General features: G+C 48.5%; 2 protein-coding genes across 6 annotated transcripts; one reads left to right on the top strand and one right to left on the bottom strand.

Annotated features, from left to right (window-relative positions):
* Positions 1 to 1,535: 1,535 nt before the first annotated feature.
* On the bottom strand, positions 1,536 to 10,001 carry LOC125553014 (putative RNA 3'-terminal phosphate cyclase-like protein). Of its 5 annotated transcripts, none has more exons than XM_048716749.2 (6): positions 9,668 to 9,999; positions 9,442 to 9,591; positions 8,641 to 8,822; positions 8,382 to 8,563; positions 8,060 to 8,270; positions 1,536 to 1,668 (listed from the first exon to the last, which is right to left on the bottom strand). In XM_048716749.2, exons 1-6 carry the CDS (start codon positions 9,864 to 9,866, stop codon positions 1,630 to 1,632), a joined length of 963 nt encoding a protein of 320 aa, XP_048572706.1. In that variant the 5' UTR covers positions 9,867 to 9,999; the 3' UTR covers positions 1,536 to 1,629. The 5 variants fall into 5 exon arrangements, with proteins under 5 accessions (XP_048572706.1, XP_048572703.1, XP_048572707.2 ...); XM_048716746.2 differs by lacking the exon at positions 1,536 to 1,668 and adding an exon at positions 4,259 to 4,930 and having other exon boundaries at positions 9,668 to 10,000; XM_048716750.2 differs by lacking the exon at positions 1,536 to 1,668 and adding an exon at positions 7,184 to 7,610 and having other exon boundaries at positions 8,048 to 8,270; positions 9,668 to 10,001.
* LOC125553013 (uncharacterized) lies at positions 5,201 to 7,040 on the top strand. Its single transcript, XM_048716745.2, has 3 exons — positions 5,201 to 6,209; positions 6,317 to 6,356; positions 6,483 to 7,040. The coding sequence occupies exons 1-3, from the start codon at positions 5,318 to 5,320 to the stop codon at positions 6,781 to 6,783; spliced, it is 1,233 nt and encodes a 410-aa protein (XP_048572702.2). The 5' UTR covers positions 5,201 to 5,317; the 3' UTR covers positions 6,784 to 7,040.
* Positions 10,002 to 11,198: the final 1,197 nt, after the last annotated feature.

The following is an 11,198-nucleotide window of genomic DNA, read 5'->3' as shown; positions in this document are numbered from 1 at the left end:
GTGCTAGGTCTGGAGTTTGATGGCGTGTTCGGAGTGTTGCCCCGGTCTAATCGTTCAACGGTGATGGTTTCGCCTCTGGCGAGCCACCTTGGAGGTTTGCAGAGCTGCATATCAGCGATGGAGCCACGTCGAGTTCGAGTGTGAAGGTGATCCGTCATTTTTTTGTGGCTGTTGTGGTGGTGCCAGAGGCAGGTGCCGAACATTGGTGTCAAGCTCAGAGGTTTATTCAGTCTTGTTTGTAATTTACTTTTTGCCTAATGTTTCTTTATGCAAAGTCTGACGTTCTGCTATTTGTTCAGTTTTGCTAGGTCGATGCGTAGGTGGCTTACACTTTAATCCTTATGATATAAATAAGACACATATTACCTTGTAAAAATAAGAAAAACCATTCTAGTGATCCACTTTTTTTCTTCTCCCATACTTCCTCCGTCTGCGAATAAGTGTACATCTAGATTTTTTCCTAAATCAAAGTTTTAAAACTTTGACCAACTTTATAGGAAAAAGTAGCAGCATTTATGGCACTAAATTACTATCGCTGGATTCATTTTAAAATGTAGTTTCATAATGTATCAATTTGATATCATATATGCTACTACTCTTTTTTATAAGGGCATCTCCAACAGTCGTATGATCATCGTTGGTTAAATTGCCACCTAAACTATTTTGATGACATGGCACATAATAAAAGAAGAGAGTGAATGAAACCGTATGAATCTGAACCAACGCTTCAGGCACAAGCTCCGAGGCAAGTTTATTCATTTATTCAACATTTAGTGGACCCGCCTAATTATTTAACATATGCTTAACATACGCCACATTGAAGAGCCTGTATGATGTGATGTTGGCTGCTGACGTGGACAATTATACCAATGATTAAACATACAAACTATTGCAGATGCTCTAAGGTTGGTCAAAATTTTAAAACTTTAATTTAACATAAAAGTTAAATGTACACTTATTCATGAACGGAGGGTGTAGCTGCTAGGCACATGCACACACCGGGAAGAAAGCCGCGCAGCACGTGCGTACGATCTACGAGGGGCCGGGGTGTCAACGCGGCCTCGGCATGGCACGGGCTGGTGGATCGAGCGAAAGAATGTTCCAACAATCCTCACTCGACTTGTATTAGGACCGCATGAACATAATCACGGTCATGTCGAGCATGCTATTGGTAGCTAGCTGGCCATATATTACTCTCACTCCTACCACCTTTTCTTCTTCTTCTGCCTTTTTCGTCAAGTCAGTCAGACCGACGTGTGCATTGCATGCATGCTCTCTCGTGCAGCGCCGTGCGTGCGAATCGTATCGATCTCGATCGGGCGCCCCGCTAGCTCCTTTAATCCTCTCTTAGTTTAATCAACGACCCCCCAATACCAATCGTATAGACCGATCCATTCACAATCCTTCTTGGCCTTAGCTGTTAAGCAAAGTGCTGCCTTTTCTCTCTATCTTTCTGATCCCTGGCTTAGACTAGTCCCTCCCTACCCTCCCCCACTTGGCTCTTGCCTCATCTTCTCTTCCATCTTTCCTTCCTCTTGATCCATCGCCCAATGGCTAGCTACGTGCTTTAGCTGTTTCTTTCTTTCTTCCTTCCTTGTCCATGGTTCATTGCAGCGGATTTGCTCAAGACTAGCTGCCAGGGTCAACGCAGACCATGCATGGTGGCACCTGACAAAGACCAAAAGTTTGTTTGAGACACATATCCATCCATCCCGGGTCCAGTTGAGCAAGTCTGGCGGTCATTCAGTGGGAATAAAAACACAATTGCTCGATCCAGTTTATAAGAGGATACCAGTTTGCAAGTAGGACCCATCTGTCATGGGTTCATGTGTTTTTCCCTAATAATCCCCAAGTTCAAAACACATTTGATTCAATTCGATTTCGTTTCTATTCATTTTGACAAAAAAATTGTCAGAGTGCGACTTTTACATTGATAGACTAACTAATAATTAGTTAAACTATAAACTAAGTAGCTCATAGTTTGCGGCCACAGCCACCATGGAGTCGGTGACTGGGATTCCCCGGCTGCGGCTAGTTGTGACCATGACTGGCGGGGACGGTGCAGGGTCAAGTGGGAATGCAGCAATGTGGGCCTCGATAGCCTAGAAATGCGCCTCGGCGGCTGCGTCCCAGGCCGGCCATGCATTGGCGGCGATGGGGGGCGAGCGCGCGGTCCCAAATCTGTTGCTCCCTTTTCGTCGTATCCTTCGCAAGCTCAACAAGGGCCACTCCATCTGCTCCCAATAGGAGTCTAGGGGATCCACCGGCTTCTTCTCCTCCACCTCATCTTCAAACCGAAGATGTGGGGGAGATCCTTCCTATGCACCATTGGAAAGGAAGAGGTGGAATGGAGACGGGCAAGAGGGGATTGGGAGGCACCGGAAAAGGGCAATAAATATAGGAAAGAGGGGAGGGTGTCGGCCTTCCGCGAGTGCCATTAATATAAGAGGGCAGTTGGGGAGCTGGGAGGCGACGGGCGGCCATGAAGGGGCATGCTTCCTAGTGAGAAACATGACCGCGTCACAACCTTACTCCTGGGCTGCTCACACGCAAACTAAGAAATGTTGTCGCATGGCGGCCATCAAACCGACAGTCATGGGAATCTGATGGAGGACTCACGCCATAATGGTTGGGTGGTTGCCTTGCCAATGGTGTGAGAGAGGCTCCACTGCTTCAAATCCCGCCTGTGGCACAAGGCGGAAGAAATTGAAACCTCCCTCACACGCTAGCAGTGGGGTTTGAGCAAGCTCCAAACGAGGCCTCCACATCCTTCAAATGTGGAGGCTGGGAGGCCCCATATGGAGGGGACTCCAAAAATATGGCGATTGAGTGGTGGATGGCAAATCTTCTAGAGTGGGTTTTTAGCCCTTTGCCCCCCATATTGATGGTTATTATGCAGTTCAAGGCCTTTTGGTGACTCTGCCATAGTTGCTCTGATTCTCTCTATCCGTGGGAAATATGCTCCATGCTTATCAAATTATAATGCATATAAGTTTTGTCGTAAGTTAAATTTTGTATAGTTTGATCAAGTTTATAAACAAAGTCAATATCTACAGTGCCATATCGGTACGAGATTCATCATGAAAAACATTCTTATATGGTATATGTTTCGTGCTGTAAACGTTCATAGTTTTTTATAATTTGTGTATTCTCCAATTGTTTTTATACAATTAATATAAGTGCAGAAATGGAACCTTTGTCCTTCCTTGGTTAGTAGCTTTATACAAGGAAAACATAGCCAAGCAACATGTTGATGCGATCGATCTCATGATGTGTTTCTTTGATAATGATTACCTATATGGCAATGTAGCATATGCCAGAGTGGGGCAAGAGAGAAACCGTGTACTCTATTCTCTACCCAAAAATCACCTGAAATAATCATAGCAAAGGAAACACCGCAAGTTCTCCAGTCAGCACCTTTGCTGTCATCATCAAAGTGACAACTCCACATAGACATGTGCGCTACGTATGGTTAACAATATCACAACCCTATCTATGACGATAGGCTACGAAAAAGATTATCGCCGCCGATGAGTTCGATTCGACGACTTTCACGCGAATCGAATCGATCGAAAGTGGTCCCAGATAAAATGTTGATAAGCAATGCGAGTGCTTCCATCCGGTGTGGCCAGAAGGACTTTAATGGCTGGCACTGTTAGCATTGCGTGCTAACAAAAAGCAGCTGCATACAGGTCAGATCAGATCATAATCCTAACTTTGGATAGAAGAGGGGCCGTATGACACTTATAATCTACTAGCAGCCAAAGCCCTGCAATCCGCCCCCCTTGATTTCCCTGTCAAAATGATGTGTCTCGAGACCAATCATAACACTACTAAATTTTCATATATAAACTATGTTCATGGTTAAATTTCAGAAAAAGTTTCTTTCAGGTGGTGATAGAGGAAACGGTATGCAACCGGCCTGCATCCTGCTGATGTAGCCAGGTAGGTAGCGCTGCTTGCCGATTCTGGCAACCAACAAGGAACGCAACAGAATGTACTGAACCCTCTGATTCTGGCAGATTCCTGTTGCCTCACAGTTCAGGGTTCAGAAAGCCACGGCAGCTTCATACCTGCATTGGTCCAGTGGATTCCAGCATCTAATCCGTGTAATTAATTCTTACTCCCTCCGTAAAGAAATATAAGATCGTTTAGATCGCTAATATAGTGATCTAAACGATCTTAATTACATTTCTTTACAGAGGGAGTACATGTAAATTCTCTGTCTGATCTTTCCACTCTCATCTTTGGCCACAAATAGCTCGCCGCGGCCGTTTCGCAAAAGGGAAACGGCAAGAACCCTCTCTGGCTAGAGAGATGCACACATACACACACAAAAAAAAAGTGATTCCAGAGAGCAATGGTGCAAATTAAGCAAGAATCCAGTCCTTGAGGTGCTAGCTGGTGCATGCACATGGCATGAGCAACCAAGAGCAGCCTTTTTGGAGCCCATCTGGTATGCCCCAACTGGTCCAGACACTGAAATTTCTTCTTCTTCAGAGCCAAGTCTGCCACTACCAGAACAGCAAGTCTACTTGGATTGGATTGGGTTGGAGACACAGTGATCATCAGTGCAAGGCTACTAGATCAGGACCATTTCTGTGTGTGAGAGACAGTCACCAAGGAGAGAAAGCACCTTTGTCGTCGATTGGACCTGAAAACCTCTGCCGAGAGCAAAGCATTTTTCCCTTTTGTGTGACTGCCTGTTGACAAGAACAGCAAGCAAATGACTGTCGCTTGCCAGTGTGTGTGCAGTTACATCACACCCTCACCACCTTCTACATGTATGCTTTTCTCCTGATGAAAATAGGGATGCCATTGCCACCCCTTTCTGAATCAGCATTCCAAAGAGGCAATGCACATAGATTTCCTTTTCGCCGTAGCATTTCGCCGAATCGTCGGCACAAACTCCTTTGTGCATCTTCTGCGACTGAAAGTGAGAAGATAACATGGAAAATCTATCTTATTATTAAGCGCCCGGCGCATCTTTTCTTTTTTTTTTCTCTCGACAGCAGAGGATGTGCACATGTATTTGAAAACTGAAATGCTGTTTCAAAGCAGAAAGAGAAAAGGAGCATCATGCATTGCGTTGCATTTTCAAATTGCAAGTATTATAATCTGAAACGAATTACGATCCGCTTTGCCGCCTTTTTTTTCTCCCCTATTGCTCGTGCTTTTCCGCTTTGTATCACGCACCTCCGGCCTTTAAATTTCGCCTTTGGTGAACGAGCTCCTTTCTCCTCGCATTTCCAGCTCCGTTTCCTCCATAGCCTAGTCAGCAAGCATACTGCCCTCACCATTGCCGATTGCTTCGTCAATGGCGGCTCCTGCTCTCAGCTTGGTTTTGTGTATGCTCCTGCTCTCGCACGGTTCGGCGCAGGCCAGGAAGACCGTGCCCGGCGAGGTGGTGCCTGCCGCGGATCGGGATGGAGCGTCGGGCAGGGAGAGGTTCTTGGGTGGTGGTGTGGAAGGTGCCGCGGGTGGTTCCCGGCGCCGGAGGGAGCTCCTTGCGGGAGCAGGGGCGACGACGACGCGTGACGTGTTCGCGCCGGTGACCAACCCGGTGACGGTGCCGGCGACCAACCCGGCGTCCCCAGGCGGCATCGTCACCGTGCCGGCGACCAACCCGGGCACGGGCACCGGGTCCGCGACCAACCCCAACCTCCCGCCGCTGTACCCGGAGCCGTCGACGACGCCCGACCCGACGACGATGCCTGCGCCGTTCTCGAACCCGGTCGCCGCGCCGACCATGCCGGCGCCGTTCACCGCCCCGGTCACCAACCCAGCCACGACGCCGACGTCGGTGCCCGGCACGGCGCCAATCACCAACCCGGCCACGACGTACCCAGGCGGCAGTACCGGTGCCGGCTCCGGCGTGGGGAGCGTGCCGACGACCCCGGTGTACCAGGCGCCGGCGACGACGGTGCCGACGCCGACCACGGTGCAGCCAGCGGCGGGGGGGACGGGGCAGTCAACATGGTGCGTGGCGAAGGCCGGGGTGACGGAGGCGGCGCTGCAGGACGGGCTGGACTACGCGTGCGGCATGGGCGGCGCCGACTGCTCGGCGCTGCAGCCCATGGGCAGCTGCTACAACCCCAACACGATGCAGGCGCACGCCTCCTACGCCTTCAACGCCTACTACCAGCGCAGCCCCTCGCCGGCCAGCTGCGACTTCGGCGGCGCCGGCATGCTCGTCGCCACCAACCCAAGTAACCAAACCCTCACTCCCACTCCATCACTTGATCTTCTTCAGCTGACTCTGAAACTGTTTTGCAACGCCTCCTGATTATCACTGACGAGCTGCTGAATTATTCAGGTTCAGGAACTTGCATGTACCAGGCATCATCAGGTTCAGGGTAAGAATGAACAATTTGTTCAAGACATGTCTCTAGAACACATGATCTTGTCAGGAATTTCAAATCAAACAGTCAAATTCTTACACTTGTTCTGCTAAGCTGATCATGCAACTGTGACATGTGCAGTTCTGCCGCCGGCTACAGCCCGGCGGCGACGGGCACCACCTCCGGGCCGGTGGGCGTGACGCCGAGCTTCGGGCCGGTGGGAACCACGACCGGGACGGGGACGGGACCGGCGGTCAGCAGTGGAGGGTCAGGCTCGACGGTGCTGAACGCGAACAACTACCCAGGCGGGACCTCGATGTACGGCCCGGGCAACCCGGCCGGCTTCTCCGACACCAGCAGCGGCGCCGCCTCCCTGAACTGCAGCTGGGTCCTGTCTCTGATCTGGATGTTCACCTTTGCTTATGTCAAGGTGAAGGTGTAGCATCCATGTGCTGCTGCTGCTGCTGCTGATGTGCTCTTCTCTTGTTGACATGATATTCACTTGTGTACAGAGATGGATAAATGAATTCAGAGGGGGGAGAAGACTAGATAATTTTGTGCCTGTGTGTGTGTGTGTATTGGACTAAGCTGAGCAGAATGTTGCTTATAGCTATGAAATAGTATGTGTTAGGTGAGCATGGAGTTCATTCTCTATGAACTATGTTATGATATCAAATGATATTCTTCTTGCAAGCTTCATCTTCTTTTTCATCACCTTTCATAATAGACCTTTCGACACTGAGTATAATGGCATGCGCGATTTGCAGTCACAGATTGCTAGATGTTCCAGGCTAGTAATAAGTAGGAAGTAAAAGCACACCAAAATGTGTGCATGCTGAATGCTAACACCAAATACCAGAAATCTCGATGTTAAAAGCTCACGCCCATGTTTTCTCAGGAGACAGAAGTAGTTGCTCTATTAGATCTATGATATACGTGTACTCTATAATATGATCAGGCAGATCCATTCTGGATCAACTAGCTTACATCAAAACTACTACGGGGAAGATTCTCGTGATGCGGTTCCAAAACATTGTTTTCCATCCTAGATGAGGTTCATGATAGTTCTGTTTATGAAATCTTCCGAGCAAGATTCTTCACTCCCGCACCAACACATTTTAGAGTGACCGTGTTTGAGTTTGGGTCGGGCTTGATGATGAACTTGACATCAAGGAACTCCTTGATGTTTCGAAGTGATTCTATAGCGCGCAGTGTCATCATGTGACTTAACAGAAGAAGAAGCATTTTGAAGCAAGATTCACAAAGAGCCATAGAAGGAAAGGCAGATAAGATATAATCTTGCCAAAATGAACCAAGGACTAGGTTGGCAGAAGAACTTGCATAAAACAATCATTCTAACGGACTACATCCATGCAAACTATGTTCAGTTTAAATTTGTAATTCTTATCCAGCTTTCTGGCTGGCTTTTGAGTTAATACAATGGAAGAAAGGATTCCCCCTGCTGTGTTCTCGAGGGGGAAAAAGTGCTAGAATTGCCAATTTATCTTCCTACAACATCATCAGCCAAAATAAAATGACCATTATTATTGCAGAACGGTCCAGGTGCTTCAGAGTAGACAAAAAAACACAGTAATGATTGTGAATCATACGAGAGGCGTGTAAAGAAAACACAAATTATCAGCCACAATATAAAAATATCTGCCACCAGCCTGCTAAATAATATAAGAAAGGAATAAACTGGAATGAAAATACCAGACCTGGTGTGTTGAGTCAACAACTCCTCCTTGAGCCACCTCTTCTAGCAGCATCGATGCAACTTGCTCACCAAGATCCTCTGGAGACATTAGCTCAGGCTTCTCAGATTGTTCACTTATTTCATCAACATTGGGATAGCTCACAGTAGCATCTGCAGAAATCAGACAGCCTGTTGTGGTCTCAGCAACTACAGATACGCCATAGCCTGCTGACCTGCCAAAAGATGAATCCATTTAAATTTTTGAATAGCAGGACACCAGGAGATAAAAGCACAGTGTGTCACTAATAAAATTCAACAGGTTCTACTTCAAGCTGGAAACGTACAATCCACATCCACCAGATGAACTAGCTCTATGATCGGTGAAGATATGAACATCCGGAATGAACTTATTGAAGAGTCCACGTGCAGCATAGAAGATACGGGTTACAATCTGTGCAGATACATTCGTTGAGAATGCTACACCTCTTATCCTCTTTACCATTCCTTCATCAATCCAATTAACTGCCTGCAAAAACACTTGATATTAGAACGGGAATGTCAACAGAAATCATGAAACATGAGCAGAAGTAAGCTCCAACACACCTTTAGTGTACTGTTTATATTGGGAACTCGGAGAAGCACTTCGCCACCACCACGAGGAGGAGCTCCCCGGCTTTCAATTTTGAGCTCCAGCCCCTCAAGAGGAACGCCAAAGTGCTTGAGCATATGCAACGTAACCATCCGGAAAGTATCCACAGAAGGGTCCTTTGTATCATTTGTGATTCCTAAAAACAATGGCATCACATTTAGACTCCATACTAAATTCAGAAGCAAAAGGCGTTGTATGATCAGTAACGGCGATGGCCATCAACCTTCTGGAGAAATTGTGATTCCTACAAGCATGGCATCGAATTTAGACTCCGTAAAGGTGCTTGTATGATCAGTGACAACGATGACCATCAATTTTGTGCAGAACTAAAGAAGTCGTATTTTAGATGTTGGCTTATGAAAGCTTGTGAGGCCTGATGTGAACAGAGCATCTCCATTAGGAAATATGAACGGCCACAAGGATGATGAGTTCATGAGAAAGAGCTAAAAGGGTTTGCTTACTCGGCGACAGTGAATTCAGCCAAATAAACTAAACCCCAATAAAATCACCTTTGTCAAAACAATCCACACCAGAACAGGGTCCACTCAGACAAGTGATAAGTCACATATACACCAACAGAAACAACCCATTGGGCCGAACAATGGATCAGACTGGATAACGAATAATTCTATCTAGAACAACCTAATCGCACAACCCCTGGCTGCAATTGTATCGCAATTCCGGAGTTCCGGTAGAAAACATGGCAATCAATCAATCGAACTCGAGCAGAAACAGGGTAAGCAAACGCCCTTCACCTTTGAGCCGAATCGACAAGGGCGACCTGGCGAAGAGGCCGAGCAGAAGGAGCGGCTCGATGAAGTAGCCGATCCCGCGGTGCGCCCCGCAGTCGTGCTCCAGGTCCTTCCCGCCGACGACCACCCCGGGCTTGTACCCGACCTTGGTCCCTGCGAGAACCCACCAGAATCAGCCACCAGCCCAAATCGAAGCCCCTGAAGCGGTCATAAGTCGGCGGTCCCTTGCCTGTGTCGTTGACGTCGATGACGTGCTGGTCCGAGACCTTGTGGATGAGGTGGAGGAGGGACATCTCGTGCGGGCGGAGGCCCCCCTCGCCGGCGCGGATGTCCTTGATGGTGATCGGGGTGGAGGTCAGCGTCGCCAGCACCAGCCGCTGCCGGAAGTCTCGGCTGCCCGACAGCCTCCGTGACTTGTCGCGACCCATCCTCGCCTGCCGCCGGCGCCGGAGACGGTTGGCTGCTCGCTCGCCTCGCCGGGACTCGTGCGTGCGCCGGGGGCGGGGAGGGCTTACTATTTTTGTTTTAGAACAAGGGGAGGGCTTACTAGGGTTGGTTTTTTTTTTTTAGAATCTCGCTTTATTACTGATTAATGTTCAAGGGTACAAAAACAAGGTCGCCGGTCTGGCCTAGCCAGGTGTGACGGCCAAAACCTAAAGATAAAGCATACTTTGCGAGATTATGGGCCTCCATATTGGAGGTCCTATACTCATGATTAAAAGAACATGAAATGAAGCTATCTGCTCTAGCCTTGATCTCCTGGACGATGGCGCCAAAATTTGCTTGACTTCCTTCCCTGATCGCATCAATCGCCACCTTGCAATCCAAGGCCACCAAAACTTGGTTGAGATAGAGATCTTCTGAGAGAGCTAACGCCTCCCGGATAGCCAATGTTTCAAGCACTTGAGGATCACGAAGGCCCCTCAAGGTTAGTGACGAAGCTCCCAAAAACAGCCCCCCTGCATCCCTGCATATTACTCCAACTGCACCAAAAGTGCCCGAACGAGACACAGCTGCGTCCACATTGATCTTGAAGTGGTCAACAGGTGGCGGTACCCACGTCGCAGGCCGTGAAATCGTTGTCACCTGTGTTCCCACCTTCTTCTTCATGAATTCTATGTCTGACAGGTAAGACTTGATGAAGTTGTCCGTGGAAAAAGGGGTCTGGAAGATCTCTTCGTGTATAGCCTTGCGTCGTGAACTCCAAATAGCCCATAAGGTGACAATCAACACAGTAAGCTGCTCTGCTGGAAGTGTTTCGCTCATAGCAAAAAGCCATAGTCGTGCGTTTGGTTCTGTTGTTGCCAGCATATGTTCCACCAATTCGCCGTCAGACAAAGCCCAGACACAGCGGGACGCACTGCAATCCAGCAAGGAATGGCGCCAACTGTCCCGACCTCCACATAGTGGGCAAACACTCGAGGTTGCCATGTTCCGATGGTTTAGAACGTCACCCGTCGGGAGCGAGTGGTGCGCCAGTCGCCATGTGAAGACTCTCAACTTCGGTGGTACTGCCACTTTCCAAATGGAGTTCCACCCCCGCAATTCAGCTGCAGAGTTTGAAGGATCCTCCCGTTCTTCTAGCCATGCCTCGCGCCCAAGCTTGATGCTGACAATCATCCGGTAAGCAGACCGTACAGAGAAACGTCCCTTGGGGTCATTATGCCATGCCCAAAAATTGTCCACCTGCCGAGTGCACAATGGAATCTGTAAAATAGCCTCAGCATCTAGTGGTATAAAAACCTGCCTGACCACGTCCT

The sequence above is a fragment of the Triticum urartu genome, chromosome 4A (assembly GCF_056163025.1).
Source record: "Triticum urartu cultivar PI428250 chromosome 4A, HENAU_Tu73, whole genome shotgun sequence".
NCBI classification, from domain to species: domain Eukaryota; kingdom Viridiplantae; phylum Streptophyta; class Magnoliopsida; order Poales; family Poaceae; genus Triticum; species Triticum urartu.
Note: the sequence above shows the minus strand (reverse complement) of the source record. Positions and strands in the feature narration are given on the sequence as shown.